An 18,636-nucleotide genomic window follows, 5' to 3' on the forward strand; every position below is an offset into this window, starting at 1 on the left:
AAAAGGATAATACCTACATTTTTTACTACGTACCGTGGAAGCTCGCGTTTGGAATTCTTTCAATGTCGTTCAATTTTTGTCGATTACCTACATCCGAATTTTATATTTCTATCGAACGATTGAACAACGATAAATTATCATCTAATAAATCGGAAATTTGGAAGAAAAAAAAAAGTTGCTACGCCATGTAGCACGGCAAGGATTGTACGCTGGGGAATATTGATTCTGGGGTCTGTCCTATGTGCGTCTACTTCTTCTTTTTCTTTTTTTACTTTTCCTTTAGTCGTTGTTGTTATTACTATTATTATCGAACCAGCCAACCCCGTACGGTTTCAACGAGTTGCAGATTTCTACATTCTCAATGTTGATAATATTTCGTATATCTACACGTGAATGCCATCTAGAAGGAGGCCTCTCAGTCTCGTTCAAAGCCGGTGAAGAAGGCAGCCGCTTTTTCAACCACGAATTGATTTTTCAGTTCGTTATTCTATGCATTTTATAGACGCGTGTACTAGCGCTCTGTTGTACCACGTATCTTACATTTACGATTTTTTACGATATGTATATTGGAATGGTTTTTTTTTAACTTTTTTTTTTTTTTTTTTTGTAACGTACCCTTCGAAAAGTTAATTTCCAGCCTCAAACGAAGCCTCGTGAGATCGGAACTCGGTAATAAAATTCTAAAAGGTGTCTCCGTCAGGTTTGAATTTTTCAAACACTCCAACCGAAATAACTCTGTAAAACTGTACAAGTTGAAAAGGTGTTCTTTGTTTCGTTTTGTAGATAACGAAATGTTCATCAAAAAATGTCCCGACTACTACGTGAAATTATTTGTACCCGCTTAGAAGACGGGTGAGAAAAAATCTTACAAGGTAACAAGCACCTTCGTTCATTTATTATGTCCACTCAAATTTCAACGATCGTATGAAATACAAGACGAACATTTAGGTGTATAGCAGTCTCTCTTTTTTTTTCTATAGAAAATTTGACTATCTACAAAATGAAACCAAAAACAGCTTCCAAACTTTTCTAGTTTTCGAGATATTTCGGTTAGAGTATTTGTAATAAATAAAAAAAAAACATGTAAAAGCGATCGAATGTTTATCAAATGAATTTGGTTGCTACGTCAACCTGATTATTGTAAAAAAAAAAATGAATAAAAATATCGTCTTGCTTCCGACTTCCAACTAGAGAGACACGCGTTGCGAATGAAAGCATTTTTCTTCCCTTTCAATATTTCGCCCGTTTGGTCACTTATTTTCGTATCAACTCACCGTGCTCGGGGATCGGCGACGACGGACTTTCGGGCAAGAGAATTCCTTTCTGTACCAACTCCTCGCGGTTCGCTCGTACCGAGATTTTTCTCTCGAGCGCTGAGGATTTAATAAAACAAAAAAAAAAACAAAAAGTAAGAAAAAATCATCACTTGAAATCGGTGAAACATACCTTCCTCGGTTATTCTCAAGCATGAAAGATTTTGTCAAAGAAAATTGTTCGTCGAAGCGAAGTAGGGAGGAGAAAAGAGAAGAAAAAAATTCTTGTCGGATGAACTTCAGACCGAATAAACGGATGCAAATGTAAAACAGTATCGGATGTTTGATTGATACGAGGAAAGATGAAAGCATTGGAAATCAAAGTGAAAATCGAATGTCGTTTAATAAGAAAGACACCGAATAGCAACGGAGGGGAACAAAAAACTTTTGACATTGTCACTTTAAAAGTCATTTCTTCCCCGAATATCTTACTCATCGCAATTCGAGAGTTGAACAGACGGAAGAAAAGAACGTGGAGGTATTTGAGAGAAAATAAGCGAGAGTCGGAGAAGCAAATTAGAGTGCAAATAAAACGAGGCTTATGAAATTACCACTTAAGGGTGTTTCAATTTCGGCTATATAAGTTGACTTACATCTGGAGGCAGCTTCGAACTTGTCGGATTTCTTTTTCCGTTTCCATTTCCATGGTTTGAATAATCTCCCGAATGCCGAGAACTTGCTTTTTCTTTCCAACGGTGGCGTCCGAGCGCCCGAACCCAGACTGTTCGTCCGTAAGGCAGTGCCATTTTGTTTTTTAGCTGTAAACAAAAAAAAGAAAAAATGGATAGACAAAATATTAGCCAAGGCATAAGCATTTTCTAATTATACCATTTCTTATAATTTATATTATTATTTCCAGTCCTTCCACCTTGGCTGTGTCGGAAATGGAGAGAAAAAAGAAAAGAAAGCCAAAATACTGAGGGTGCAAACGACCAATGCGAATTTTACTAGTCATCAATCACAACTTATACCGCAAATATCTAATCTTCATAAATTTGTTGCATGCAGGGTTGGTAAATTGATATTGAAAATTGGACAACAAATCGATGACAAAACGTTTGATTTGCGCGGATGGCTGAGTGGATACAAATTTCCGCCACCTGGAAGTGGATTCGAGGGTCGAAAGGGTTGCGTTATCATGGCTGGATTCGCAGAATCGTTAAACCAGCGACCTTTTCGACGTTGTTCTCAGACGAGTCGGAAATGACGGAACTCTGTCGGTTATTCCTGGGTTACGGTGGGTAAATCGCGATCTTCGTTGTACCGACGTAACCACGATGTGTTGAGCTTGAGCTTTCGTCTCATCGATTTTCACCGCAACCCCTAAAACTTTGCTACCCCCTTTCGGCAAGGCCTAGAAACTACGAAGCGCGAAATAGCGTCTGATAAAAATCTGCCGAAATCGATACTCGTAAGCGTCGAAGTTTGAAGGAAGATTGAATTGATCCATGAATCGAAGAAGCTACATTTCTAGATCACATTGACGTTTGTTCACGTTTGCGGAATGATTTCTTCATTTTTTCGGTGCCTCTTTTCTCGTCGGCGAATTTCAGAGCTCGTCCGAATCACAATTTGCACGTCCGTTTGAACCGAGCGATGAAATTTGATTCGCACGTCAGTGTTAACGAAGTTTTATGTATCTTGTACAATCATCGGACAAAATTTACACTCGGGAGTGAGTACGAAATTTCTACGATCAATACACGATTCGCTAAAAGAATCCTCCATTATACATAGTGACAACATACTGCTAGAAAAACTCTGCGTAAAGAAACTAAAGAGTAAAAGATCGGGTATCGGTATTAATTTTAAATTGAATTTCGAGGAGTTAACTTTTCAAATCAATCGTACACTTTGTATGAATACTGGTTTACTAAATCTTGGACACGTCCGAAGATGCGAATTAGCGATTTTTCCGAAACACGCGTAGTTACAGTAACGTTACTCAACTTCATCCTCGCGGATCTAGAACAGATGACAGATCACGCTTATCGTCAGAGATCTAAAACCCTGCGTCGAATGTATCTACAAGTCAGCTGATAAAACTGTGCGACTAAAAAAAGTAAACCGTTCCTGTTCTGATTTGGGAAAATTGATAGAGAGTCTCTCGGCTAAATTGTCGATGGTTAAACTAGACGAGACTATCCTAATCACCGGCCAAAGTGCCGATCTCTGATCAAGCATTGATCGTTATGTTCCGCAGCACGCGAAGGTTGTTGAGAAGACGGCTGGCCGATAAAGTGAATTTGTAAATCTACGATAAGCACGATACTCCGATGACTGACAATGAATTGCAATTCGAGGACGATAAGACGATTAATTGCGATTCAACGGTCAGCTTGTGAAAGAATTCACTGTTAAAAAGAATCTTGCTTTGAATGTAACACCGAAAATATTCTGCAGAAGTCCACGTCATTTTGGTGTTAATTTTAAGACGACTTAGCGTCAAGAATCGAACGATTTACAACGACGATCTTTAATCTTACACTAATCGGAGTGGACTTTTATCGACACCGTGAATTTTCCGACAGCGAATTGTCGTTTAGAACGAAATTTCGTGCCTTAGCGACAAATCACAGCGCGTGCTGCAAAGCAGTTCGTTATTCTCGAGGCAAAAGGTGCACACCGACAAAGGGACCCTGATCTCTTATCTTTCGATCGCTTTTCACATCGCGAAAAATGCCGAACCCAGGTAATGACTTTATAAAATTTCTTGTAACAATGATCCATATTCGTCGACGGCTGCTGGTTAGGGCTTTTGAAAGCTGAGAGAGAAACTGAATGTTAATAGGCATTTCACGTCAAATTAGCAACCCATGTATCGTCATTTTTTCAGATTTTTTCAGCCACCGGTGAAATAAGTAAAAAAAAAATAATGATAAACCGATTCCGAAAAATTTACACAGGTTCTATGATTTGAAATGTAATTTTTAAACACCACGCGATAATCGGAACCCAATATCTACTAATTTTTTCGCAAGTTTCTAGTTTTCTCGTATCGGAATCGCTTATCTCTTTTTTTCTGTCTTTCCCGTTCCAAATATAATAAAAAAGCAAAAACAATTCCCAAATGAAATAGCTAAAAACTTGCGAACAAAAAAATAGTAATTACAGAGTTCCCGTTGTCGTGTGGTGTTCAAAAATCACATTTCGAATCATAGAATCGATGAAAATTTGGCGTTTTTCGTAATTGGTTTTGCGATATTGCATAAATTCCACCAGCGGCTGAAGAAAATCTGAAGAAAATCTGAAACAGTTTCCAAAATACTAAGAAACGATCAGAATTTAAGGGGAAGGAGGTACACGGACTGCTAATTTGACGTGAAAAAAGGTTCAGAAACACTGAAAAGATGGATTCGCGATGTCAAATTCACGGGATTCGGTCACGTTCTAATAATGTCTTCCCCCGACATGCACTCGTCACGTTCGAAGATTCATCGTCGAATTCCTGGATACCATTTCGGTTGACCGATTAAGTGCCGAACTAATTTTCACGGAACAATTGCCCCGTGATTAATTAATTATCCGAACGAGTAAGACGAATACCGCCAAGTTTCATATCTTCGGTTACACGAAATAACGCCAAACTCTTTCTTCCGGGTAAATAATTACACCAGGATCGAACCGGTATTTTCCCAATCTATATATCACTTCAGAGAGAATTCGTCGTCTTGTGTACGAGGACCGCATATTGCCGATTGAGGAAAGTCCGACTGGACGACGCGAAACGGTCATTACTACCCAGACAAGCGCTCGGCCCAAAGTTTCTCTCCTAATCCATCACGATCCAGGAAGATCCAGGAAGATCCAGGTAGATCCAGGTAGATCCAGCTGACTAACAAACCAAACCCAGCAAGCGATCGGAACAAAGGTTTCGTCGGTCCCGTTTTACCCTCATTGTCTGCAAACTTCGGATGTTGATTTCCAAAGGCAATGAGGAGTTGGTCCTTATTTTGGGTGTTGACGAATTTATTTCATAATAAGGCAAAGTAAGAAAAGTGATCTACGTAAAAATCTTTTTACGAATCCGGATTGCAGGTGCGCTGATTCGATTAGACAGGTCTTGAGGTATTTTTTTTTTCAATTTTTTTTCAGAGATAAAGTTGTCCAAACCGAGATCACATTTAACACAACACCCTCCCCTCTCTCTCTCTCTCTCTCAAGCCTCTTGTTACGCATACAATAACGCATACGGTGTAAAAATGATCCGAGCAACGCGTTTCACGTGCCGGAAGTCGTCGGGTGAGGAAGAGAAGGGAAAAATAGGATGTGGGGAGAACGGAATTGGCGAAAGATTCGATTCCAGTGGGTTCTAAGCAGCACTTAGGATCGCGTTGTCGTTTCCTGGGGTTGAAAGACACCCCGTTAGCCTCGCCCCCTTGTGCGACAGACGACGACGACGGTCGACCAAAATTGCTCCGGGACACGTTCGAGGCCCCGACCCCATTCCGACCCCCTCATCCCCCGTTATTAGCCCCGGGTGTCGGAAAATTGTCGTTTCAAGACGCGGAACATACTTCATCCCCTCGGAATGAAATATCGTCGAGTTCTCCCTCCTCGCAACCTACGTTATACACCAAACTATACCGAGAACTTTTCGAAGCTCTTTTCAGAGGTTCCTCTCTAAGCATCGTCTCTCTTAAAACTGTTCGAGTACGCGAAAAAAAAAATTTCAACAAAGCTATCGGTATTTTGGCACTTGTTTTCTCTCTTTTTTATCATTTTCAAGTAGACTTTGTTGTTCGAATTCCTCTCTTAAATTCAACCGCACCGAAAAAGGATTATATAATAAAATCACCGCACTGAGAACGAAGACTAAATTTCTCAATCCATTTTCAACTTGCTTAAATACTCTTTTTTATTATTATCAAAACTCATTTTCAGGTACGATTGAAATTTGATAGCCGGTAGACTCGAGTAAAACTTTTAATTACGTAGAATCCAAAGTTTAGATCTATCAAGCTTAATGGAAAACTTAAACTGCTAGAAATGAGTCACGATCAAACATTCTTGACGGATATGAAAATGAATCTTGGTAAAACGACTTGAAGCTAAATATTTTACCGACCAATATAAGCGTTCTTTTTTTGACTTGCGTGATTGAATCAACTTGAACTTTAGCGATCGATATTTCAGGTAAATTCCGAACATCGAATTGGCTTCACGACTTCCTTGAAAATAGTTCCTGCATACTAATTACATGACACGGTGTATATTTTGTGGTGAGGTGACGGATGGACGAGGTAACACATCGTGTGGGTTTCCCAGCCGACTTTACCATATATATATATATATATATATATATATTTATATTACGCGGTGTTTACGACGTGATAATTAGCCTTGGACCGTGTATTCGAGATATGCAAACACGCATAGATAACCTCGGGGGGGGGGGGGAGATGACGAGCTGGATGAGAATGAACGGAAGGAAGATGAATTAGACCAACAAGACTCTCGGATAATGATATTATAGAACCCTTGTCGAATTAATTGTCCTACAATTATGAAACATCGCGCCAAAGATCAAAACACTGCAGGATACCGACGAGAAGACAAATCGCGTTCTTAAACGAACCGAAAGTTTGTATATTTTCTAATCGGTTGAAAAAAAAAGAAAAAATGTGAATATTTCTCGATAATTTTCCAATTCCGAGTTCTTTGAGTAGTTTTTTGTTTTTCCGATTTATCGAAGATGCAAAGTTTATTGGAAAAAACAAAAAATCCGAAAGACTTGGAAAGAAGAGGTGGATATTTTCCCGCGTGGAAAATTTCAACTGGAAGTTGAATCAACAATCTGACGATTCGAAAATCTTAATCTCCCGTTTACCGAGACTAAAACGTTGTTATTTCATTCGCCGATAATATCGTTGCCCGTTCGTCACTGATTCGTCGAAAATTTTGTTGTCACGTGATTTCGAACGATTGCTTCGAAAACAAAAATGAGGTCGGATTGAAAAACAAAAAAAAAAACAAAACAAAAAAAAAGAAAAACAAATCAATCCGAGCACATCTGAAATTGTACGAGACGGGAAAAAAACAACCATTTTCTTTCTTTCCATTACCTGTACCGGTATTTTTTTTTTTTTCAAATGAAACAGATCAGGCTCGAGGAAGATGACGATGACGTTCGCGCGATAACGAGGATATATACGTACAACCACTTTTTCAAGCCGGAAGAACGGACGGCGGCAATACGCGCGACTGCTGATAGCGATATAACGGACAGCAAAAGCAAAGGGTGCGCTTTAGGGTGCGCGAGTACGAGGCTATGGTGGTGGTACTGCAAGGGCGTAGGGTTCATGGGGGGTTGCCATGGCTACGCCACCGCACTTTGTTTTCTCTCTCCAATTATCTGGCCACGGGTTGTCAACCTGATCTGACCCAACATTGATGGCCAGCAACAGCCAAGAAGTTGACGAATTGGGGTAAAAAAAAAAAAGAAAATTATAAATTGGGATAATAATGATAACAAAATCGGATTTAACGATGTTAGATATTAATTCGCTCGATAATCACACCATCTGATTGGAGTAAGTTAATTAATTGGCGTCAACTTGAACGTGTCGCAAGAGTTCTCTCAGCGTACAAGAGACTGAAGTTAGTAACGTTGAAGTAACGAAAGATCAGGTATCCATTCGTTGTTAGTCAATTTTAGAGTATGACATGAGAGTAATTTTTTCGTTTCTGTTAACGTTTACTAAATTTTACACAATCTGAAAGTTACGGAGTAACGACTTTTCCTAAACGTTACAGTAACGTTGCCAACTTTAACCTCAAAATCATGTTTCATTTTTTATCATCACTTTTTTATGTGTTAAAATATACTCGAAATTTCGACTTTCGTATTGATTCTGAAAATCTAAAAAGTGAAATTTGGATTTACCTAAAACCGAACGAGCGAGTGAAATTTTTATTTCACAACGAATCAACTCGCACGATCAATCGAATGTCCGTTGATTCCACGCGCTTTGATCCTGCAACTCGTTGGGGAAGGTGAAGGACCACGTCCAGCTGATATCCGGTAAACTCGAAGGGTGAAAATAAAACTTTTGCACTTAATCATATCCCTTTACAAGCCCCACGTATACGTAAAAAGCAATAGAAAGAATTGAGATTTGAATATTTCACCCTCACCAACAACAGCTTCCCCCTTTAATAATTCATCACTTTACACGCTCGCGCTGTGATGATAAATTATTCAATATACAATAACAATAATAAACGCGACAAGCCGAAGCACATATAAACATTAAAATGAAATAGAAGACGGAGTATATGCGAGAATCGGTTACCGAAGAGAGATAAAACGCCTTCCTCTCGACGCTGACGTCCAATCTTAATCACTCACGAGGGCCACAAAAGCTTCATCATCGAGACTCGTTCACATATATCTTTTACAGCCGCGATAAACGATTTGGGACGATAAAGGGGGAGGGGGAAGGGGGGGGGGGGGGGGGGGGGAGACAGATCCAAGAACAGCTCTCGAAGCTTAAGACGCTGGTCTCAAGATGCTGCATATTAGGTACGAACAAGGCCTCGGAAATTGATGATGATAAGAAAGAAAATAAAAAAAAGAAAAAAATTTTTACCCCTTCATCATTTTTCTTTTTTTTTTTTTGCGGCGAGAAAACCTGTTGCAAAAATTCAAACCGAAACATGTATTCATACCTCACTGTTTTAAAAAAATTTCTTCAACATTGAACGAAATTTTCAACGTTTCGTTTTTGTTCACGCGTCGTTTTGTCATTGTCGTTATTTTTTTCTTTCAAACACTTTGAGGAAGCAAAAAAAAAAATTTACACAAATCATGGAGCGGAATGATTTTTACACGCGTGACAAACTACCGGCTACTTGCGCGTACAATTTAGCAGTACAAATTGTGTGCAATTAGAAAAAGAACGCGAACATGATAAAGCGTTGCTGACGATCGCGAGGCAGAGATTATAACGTGACGTTGAAAACGTGCCAATTGACACGATCCTGTTCTTCTCTGTTTTTTACACTTCTTTTTAATTTTCTTTTCTCTTTCTCATTATTAATTTTATTTTCTTTCTTTTTCCCTTCCATTACTCTTTAGTCTTTTTCCGCACGAGCGCAAACCGTAAATTATTTCGAACAAATGTAGGTAACGTTACGAACGTTCTAAGAGATCTGTTAGAAACAGACGCGAGTGATACGCGAGTTTCCAGTCTTTGTCGGGTTACGTGATTGCGAGTAATTAACGGACATATGTACATACATATATATTATATATGTACATATGTATATATATACACACGCGCACACACACGTTCGTGTTTCCGTGTTAAAATGGCAAAGATCATAGCGAGCGGCTGATGCAATAAACGACGAAGAATAATACCCTAGTCCTTATCCGCAATTCTGCGTCGTTACGTTGCACGAACACACATCTATTATTATATTTGATGCTCGAGCAACGGGAGCGAATGATAATTTCAATTTATTTCATTCCGCTGCTTGCGATGCGGCAACTCTCAAATTTCACAATTAACGAGACGAGTGTAATATCATTATTATTATTATTATTATTACTATTATCACGGATACACGTATATACATTATCCTTCCATTTTAATATATTTCATCTCTCTAAAACATTACATTACTATTTGAAAAAATTAAACGAATCAATCGATCGATCGATAAACAATTCGCAAAGATTGAGATTTGAAGTCACGTTTTTTTTATAAACTATATACGGCTGTGCGAATGAAAGCGTTTGTAAATTTTTATAAGACTGTGCCAAGTTTTAAGTACCGCGGTTAATTTTGAAACCGAGAGATATTGACAGATCTAGGTCAGGAATGCTGAGTTTGATTCCTGTTAAAATTATTTCTGATCAATCGATGGATATATATATATATATATATATACATGTTACATATCATATTATTGTCTGTTACAGCGAGAGGAGTCGAGCAATTGCCGTAGGAATGTTAAAATTTGAATCTTCTCACGAGACGCGTTATTCGAAAATATTTCAATACAAGGAATAAACGCTTTCTACTCAGTATTATGTACGATATAAGAATAATACAATAATGTAATTTATAATAATATATCCCACGGCGTGTTCGACGAGAGAGCCGCGTTGATATTTATAATCATACAAACAGCTAACTGTGGGAAAAAACGAGCGTGCAACTATGCTACGGGAAAAATTTTAAGAATCGAAAAGTGTGCAGTGCAACAATTTATTAACGCAAACAATAAGAAATGTAAGATCGTGGGTTATTATTGAAAAATGTCGTCATAAAGTCAGAGCCTGGTTATCGGCTACATTTCATCACCACAAAACCCAAGTTTCTTTTAATTTTAGTACGAGCAAATCATAATTCTTGGGCTTTCAAATTCCTCGGTATCGCACAAATCAACGAAACATAACGAACAATATACCTATTCTTATACTATCTAAACTCGAAAAAAAACAGGGTCAACGATCATTTCTCAGCCGACACGCATTCGTTTCATTTTTCCCCACCACTTTGACGGATTGCAAACTGACAATCCCGATACGTAATAATAAGAAAAAAAAAAAAAAAAATAAATAAATAATTAAATAAAAAATAAAAACGAATTACGATTACGACAAATTGATTCGCCAACGCAAATACTCGCACCCGCGCAAAACATGCGTAACTTGTACGCATAAACGAAGGCGCGGGGGAAAAAGCGAGCGAAGTATGCTTCTCGTTGTTGCGCGAGTTACGTTAAACGTAAACGGTGTTTACTCCCAGCTGATTCCCCACCACACGTCCTATATAGCAATACGCCACGTTGTGTGCGTTTAACGGTGTTTGTCGTATACGATCGTCGTCGCCGAGGTAAAAGTCAGCAGGCATGTCGTACTGTAGGCGCTGATACGGGAGGAGTGGTGGGAGATGCGCGGAACGCCGACGCGCATCCGAAACGGAGAGAAAACGGCCGGTGGAGGGGATGAGGAGGAACGACGACGACGGCAATCAAGTGGCGAGTGGGAGGGGGAAAGGTGAGGGAAGAATGGGGGGGGGGGGGATGCCGAGTTACACGGGGATAGGATGAACTTCGGGACTGCCACCTGCTGTGCTAGCGATCCTCGCGGTAGGATCCACGTGGCCGGGAACAAGAACGAGAATCTTACCGACGAGATAGCGGAACGACGCAGACTCGAGCAGAGTTTGAGTTACCGCTCCTTCCTTTTTTTTTTCTTTTTTTTTTGGCAATTTTTGATTCACCAACAACAACTGCCAAGTACAAGAGAAAATATTGAATATATTTATTTAATTACAGCGAAAATGGCGCGTGTGTACAGAAATGTTCGAAATTCATATAAATATACGCGAAAAAAAAGAAAGCATTTACTATTTTCTGCTAACCTACCGTGAAAATCCGGAATGGCAAATTTTTGCACAAAAACTTGATACACGCGGGAAAGTTTTATACAATTTCTACAAAAATTTTCTACTTCTTGTTTCTGTTTTGTACGTCATGTTGGATCCGTTATTTTGAATGATCGAATTTCGAGTTTTAGATTCGTAATACGGTACGCGTATTAACTCGTCGTCGTTTAATCGATGGTTATTAAATTCTGCATACGTGCCGTTTGCTTACGCGATTGCACAGATTTGCCCGTACAACCAAACGTCCATACGGCGTAAGTACGTGTGTGAAAAGAAAGTAAGCCTGCCTTGCCTCTGGCTAATTTTCGCAGAGTCCGTCACGCGGCGCAACTTCTACCAAAGAGTTGACGATAATCGTTGCATGTATGCATACATATGTATGTACATGTAATACGCTGCGGTAATCGTTGAGTAATCGATTTCCAATCGACGAAGCTATGGCATTTCAAAAGCTGCTTATTGGGTAATTTCGTTGCACGCTGTTTAATTGTGCACCGTAAGATAACGATGACGATGACGATGATAATGATGATGATGATGATGATGATGATGATGATGATGATATTGTTACTCGCAACTATTACAATCATGTTGATCTATAAGCTGCGAAGGTTCGATATATTTTAATACAAGAGGAAAGAACATCGAGTCGAATCAGCAAAAATAAAAAAAAGAACGGACATTTTGCTTTCACGGGATATGATTAAAAAGTAACTGTTTCAGGACTTGTTTCTTTGCTTGTACCGTGAGACCTTGCTTCTGTCCAAATTTCATGATTCCACGTAAACGTTAAGTACCCTAAAATAGGTTTTGACGATTAAGTTTGCGGGTATAAAAATATGTGACACAAATGGCCGTGTCTTTTGATTGCGTTGACTTAGTGGCATGAATTTTGCACACCTCCAAGGTACCGTAGACGTTGAGTATTTGATATTAATTTCAACTCGACACCTCTACCAATTCCTGAGAAAAAGGATCTTGACAAAGGGACAATCCGTTTTTCTTCTATTCTAAGTATAATAAATTTTAATAAAATAAATAAAAATAAATATAATTTACGTTTAAATTGCCGTTACGCGTATACGCACGTAACGTAAATTGCAACGTGATTTTATCCGCGTGCTGGTACCTGGTATATAATTGCAGGAAGTTTAATGTAGCTCAATGGTGCAACGTCCTGCCGCAGTCCTATTCCCGTAACAACTAAAGGTGCCTAGATATAGGTATAGGCACAATGGGCAGACACGTTTCTAATCAAGTATAAACGACGCGATAGGCGAGCAATAAACGTGCTACAGCACAATACGGAACTGTATAAAGGGTATTGAAATTATTGTCCTGTAGAATGAATTAGAACGAGAATACTTCCGAACGATCGAGAAGAAGAAAACAGTCCAAGTATAGGATTAAAAAGCGATCAAGGAGCTGATTAACAAAAAAGCAACAAGGCGATCAACGTTCGGTCAAACTTCTTTCTCGTTATCTCTCTCCTTGTCTATTTCTTCGAAATATAAGCGACAGCGAGCAAAAACCTATCGTTGCTCCGTAAATCGTATATGTTTGAAAATTTGGAACAATATCCTGCATTAAATAATTTGATAAAAATAATTTGATGCTCAAATTTTAACAGTCGTATTTTCACACTTAAACAGAACTTTTGAACATGTTTCCGTAAAAAAAATTCACGAAAACGTGTTTAAAAGTTAAACTTTTCTTTCTTCTTTTTTTTGACACAACCTAACGTGCACAATATACACAAGTATGTACGTACACGTGGCTTCGTAGCGAGTGGCGCGAGTTTTAACGACAAATTGCACCTGCCATGCGGCAAGGAAGCAAACGGCTTTACGCAACGGCTGTCGTGGGAAAAGGAGAGGAAAGCCAACGAACGCGTGGGTTCGGACTTATAATCTACCCGATTGTGACAACGACGAACACTGTTGTGCCGGAGTGTGTAGCAGTTTGCCATATGGGATCGATCGCCTCTCTGGAGTTTTGGGTCATTATACGTGAGATGGTGGTTCACACCTGCGTTCCATACATGCATATGTGTGTAATATTATTGTACGTACGGTACGTATCATCGTCAGAAATTACCGTTCTCACACGCGATTGTAATGAATTGTAATAATATGGAAAAACGAAGCGAGAATACGGTAATAATAATATTAATATATAATAAGCATTCTTTTCACGAATCTCCCTCCTCCCCGTACCTGAGTATCGTATAATAACGGTAATTGTCTGAGGAAATGACAGAAGGGTTAAGAAACGAGCAGTCGGTCAGCATATGCTGCTGTTACCGAAACGTTTTTACACGCGATAAATGTCTGTATTCACTTCGTACCGCAATTATTCTATCCGCACAACCGAGTGAGAAGAAAAATTTTCATTCTCAGGCACGCTCTCCGCGCAAAGTCGCGTTTCCAAGAAAAATCACTCGCCCTGTTTTTCACTACACGGATACGCGTGAGGATGAGTATAAGACAAAAAATTTGATATGACAAAGTATGGAGTCATGGATGTACTTGCGTGTTGCGTAACTCGCGTATTATTTATTTGTTTATTATTTTTTTTTCTGTTTTTTTTTCTAATTCGTCCGATACCAGAAACTTGACTCTGTAGCCTGATATAACAATGATGGTAATAATGATAATGAGAATTAAAAAAAGAAATGACGAGTTACAATTACAGGCGAAAGAAAAGGAAGAAAAAAAAAAATGGTAATAACGTTTCGATGAAAAATTCGCTAATATACTATACCTACTGCTATTGTATATACCAAGGATTAGAATATGTACGAGGCTGAAATTAGCAACCCCGTCGAAAGTTGAAGCAAAAATTACTATTTTACACCATTGGCATAAGTATAATTGAAGAAATTGATTTTACAAAATCTGAATTTGTTCATGTTCTATAACTGGTTTGCTAAATTTCGTCCAACCCTCTAAAGTTGCACAAAAAACGATTCTTTATTTTTTTACTTATTTGTTTTTTTTTATTTATTTTGTCTTAAATACGCATCGTTACGATAACGTCACGAATTTTAAGAGCCCGATGAATATCTCCCCCCGTGCAAACATCGCGTTGCAGGCGGTCGGTCGTCTCAAGAAAGCTCGCGATGCTGGTTCATAACTTACGCGTACACGCGTCACACACGTGCGTGCAAACGCACACAGAGCGTGATCATCGAAGTTGGTTCACCTCGGGCGTCGCGACGCCGCGCGCCGGACGGCCCACGCCTTCTTCTTCTTCTTCTTCTTCTTCTTCTTCTTCTTCTTCTTCTTCTTCTTCTTCTTCGTCGCCTGCATAGCGTCACGTGCTTCTCCGCCCTCAAACGAAACGAGCCTGCCGAGTTCTAAACTGGGACCTTGCTCCGGCAACTAAAAACCAGACCAGAGTTTCTCTATCTCTCTCTAGGCACCGTATACGTATAATATATAGTCGTGTATGATGGAGAAATATGCGAACAATCGTCACATTGCCGCAGCTAGTGTTTGAAAAACATAGACATTAGAGTGGTTCACTTTTTTTCAATTTGCCTTTTTTGTTTTAAGGTACCAATGGGAAATAAAAACTGTCATCCAAATTTCTCCGAGAGGATTAATCTTTCGGATAAAAGACTAGAAGAGCCAACAGCGGAATTGTTAAGCGCGGTTTGACGTTGATTGGTGAACGATTAATTGGACCACCATACGAAAACAATCAACTAATTGAATTATATAATTCCGTGAGGTGCGGAAATAAAAATAATAGTAATCGACACTAATAAATAAGTATTTGACACTAATTTTTCAAGTGGCTCGTTAAAAAAAAAAAAGAAAGAAAAACGAGTTAAAAAACGAAGCATCCTAATAACCATTGATAACTATAATTCTCAGTAGATTGGAGAACCGGATAGAAGAAAAAAAAAAAAAAAGGAACGTCCAATTCATGAGGCACTAACAAAATTTCGACAATTAGTAGATTCCCCATTATCGTCAACGCATCGTCGGTAATTAATTCGAGTTAAAAGTCGTGACTAATTGCAACGATATTATCTCTCTACAAACTCGTAACGGTCGGCTCGCGATCTCCGAGGTGTGATAAAGATTAAAGTATTATGCACTTGTACCTTGCAGGATGTAGTCACAGAATGCAATTCCGCAGAGAGACTCGTGAAAACATTGAACACACACACACACATTATAAGAGAAGGGTGGGGCGGAATCATCTCCAGTTACCCTGGGATAGCAAATTGTCTCTCTCGTTAACGGAATTATACCGCAGCAGCAGCTGCCTGACTCTCGGTTGCTTGTTTGCAAGCAGGAATGGAATAATATACGCTGACCGGGGACAAAGTGGGGAGAAAGAGAGAAAGATAAAGAGAGAGAGAGAGAAAGAGAGAGAGAGATGAAGGTTGCGGTAGTTCTCACGAAAGTTGAAAATTAGCCTAAATATTAAAGTGGTTGACGAAAAAAAACATTTTTTCTCACTGCGAATTCCTCATAAAACTGTTATTTATGATGAAAAGAAAAATCCTCTTTTTCAGGCAACAATATTCGGTACAAAAAGGGTCTCCAGATATTTTATTCAATTTTGCATACCGTGGAAATTATTGCGAATTAAAAAGAAAACAAAAATAATCGTATTAAATTCAGAGAAAATAAAAGTGTACCTTTTTTTTTTTTTTTTACAAAATATTGCTGTCTAAAAAAAAAGTTTCTCGATATTTTCATTCTCGTCTATATTTTCGACGACGAGTTACGGTAGAACGAAAATTGCGTTTGTCAAGATGAAAGCAAAAGTGATCACGAATTTCGTTTGACAATTAATGACGCATAGTTTCGTGTAGCAAACATTACGCAATGTGACATAATTATTTCTATTAACCGTAATCGCATAATATTTGTATGTATGTACAGGTGATACTTGAATATATCAGAGTTTAACGACTTTACTCGAGGTTACGACGCGAGGTGAATGCGACGCGCATGTATAATTACAATACACCGATTAAACGTGTTATTCCCACCGGAAGTCGTGCCCGCACAACGTATGCATTTATCCTACGAGGTTGAAGTTTTTAAGGTTACTTCGACGATGCACGTTTAGGGAAAATCGTTAATTCGCAGCCTTAGGATTGTCTGAAATTCGGCAAGTAAATCACAAAAAAAAAAGAAAACAGCGCCTTGAAAGTCGTTTGAAAAATTGTACAAGGAGCTTTCGTAACGTTAATGTTACCAACATCAACGTGAGAAAAATATTTCATTACATTTCCAGATGTGTTTCCCTAGTTTTCTGGTAAGTTACCAAAACCTAAATTGTTCAGTTTATCGACTCTATATTCGGTTAGAATTCAATTTGAATTAAAGAAATATATAACGTGTACAAAAAAAATGGTCAGTCGAACCCAATTTGTTTTCTCGACGATGAAAAGTAAACTTTTTACCTCGAGAAAACAAAAAAAAAAAAAAATCATTTTTAATTCCCACGATAGAAAACTGATATTTTCAGTTTTTCTCTGCAATCGAATTGAAAATCCCTCAAGAATTCCAGGTTTTCCATGACCCGTTTAAAATTTCCTTAAATTTCCAGGGTTTTTCAGTTACGTGACCACCCTGAATTACAAAGCATGTCGTAAAAAGCTTCGTGGATTCCGAGTGATGATAAAAAAAAAAACATTTATAAATAAAAGATCGCAATGAGAAATGACGAGACTCATGGACCCGTGACGAGTGATAATTATTATACGGGGGAATAAGGGAGGAGGGGGAACCAGGTACTCAGTGTCAACCCTGCAGGGTCGAGTTGGGTCACTGGGTCAAGGTGCAGCTCTCCTTGTCCTCGAGAAAAACGTCGTTATTACATCAGGAAGTTATCTATTCCGGTGCGAAGGTCTGATTCAGGGCTTTGCTTCGTTCTATCACACAGATTCTGTAGACAAATTCCGGTTCGTTGATCGTAGTCATTTAGGAATCTCGTCGTCGTTCTCGAGAAGAGAGAGAGAAGGTGATTGATAGTTGCCAACTTCGCACCGAAGTAGCAATCATTAACGGCAATTTTCAGACATTACAACGATATAATATAAATATTTCTTTCCATCTTTTATAAATTAATCTGTTAAACAGGTTCCCATCAACTACGCGGAGAATTTTTAATACGAGATAATTGCCGAAAGATATGAAAATAAACCAGACTGTGTAACCTACGAATTATTATATAGTTTCTGAAAACAGGATAAAATTCCTAATACCAGATGATAAACCAGCTAGCCGAGTAAGTAAGTAGCAACGAACCAGGGTCAACAACACGGGTCTTAATCGCGATACAGCCGAAGGAGCAGTGCGAAATACTTACGTACGCCTGCATTATTAATAATATTACCAAAGAAATTTCAAGAATTTTCTCCGGCAAGCAACAACGAACACTGACCAAAGAAAAAAGAGAGGCAAGAAATTGGACGAAGTAGGTGAACGATGAATGAAAACGATGATTGATAAATAGGAGAAAAGAGTATGAGAAAATCTAGGCCAACACCGTTCGAGTAATTCGTCGAGCGGGGGAAAACATTCTTGGCCAAATAACGTTTCGAGCTATAAATACTAGGTTATACATACAGAATAATATATATATACATATATACACAGTGGAAACTGCCATCCGTCGGTTCAAAGATTTCATTTGAAAGATATTCGCATCTCTGATGAAGTGTTTAAAAATATTTTCTACACTCAGTCAGTCTCGAGTTTAGTGGTTTTTGTTTCCGGAAATTTGGATTCCACTTGGACGATATTGATTTTCCGAACTCATTTATCCTCAACAACGTGTACGGAGTGCAAAGTATAAGAAAAAAAAACAAACAAATAAATAAAAAATAAAAAAAAAATGTGCAACTTTATAATCTAGTCTCTCTTATTCAGGTCCTTCCGGAAACTGGT

General features: G+C 38.6%; 1 protein-coding gene across 1 annotated transcript in view; it reads right to left on the bottom strand.

Annotated features, from left to right (window-relative positions):
- Window positions 1-1,274: 1,274 nt before the first annotated feature.
- LOC124224071 (phosphatase and actin regulator 4-A-like) overlaps window positions 1,275-18,636 on the bottom strand; it is a gene marked incomplete at its 3' end in the record, with an annotated part of 76,880 nt that continues 59,518 nt past the window's right edge. Inside the window, 2 exon segments of the mRNA XM_046636510.2 lie at window positions 1,275-1,373; window positions 1,907-2,071. Of these exon segments, the coding sequence (XP_046492466.2) occupies window positions 1,275-1,373; window positions 1,907-2,071 (264 nt within the window).

This window comes from Neodiprion pinetum, unplaced genomic scaffold (genome assembly GCF_021155775.2).
Source record: "Neodiprion pinetum isolate iyNeoPine1 unplaced genomic scaffold, iyNeoPine1.2 ptg000081l, whole genome shotgun sequence".
Classification (NCBI taxonomy): Eukaryota; Metazoa; Arthropoda; class Insecta; order Hymenoptera; family Diprionidae; genus Neodiprion; species Neodiprion pinetum.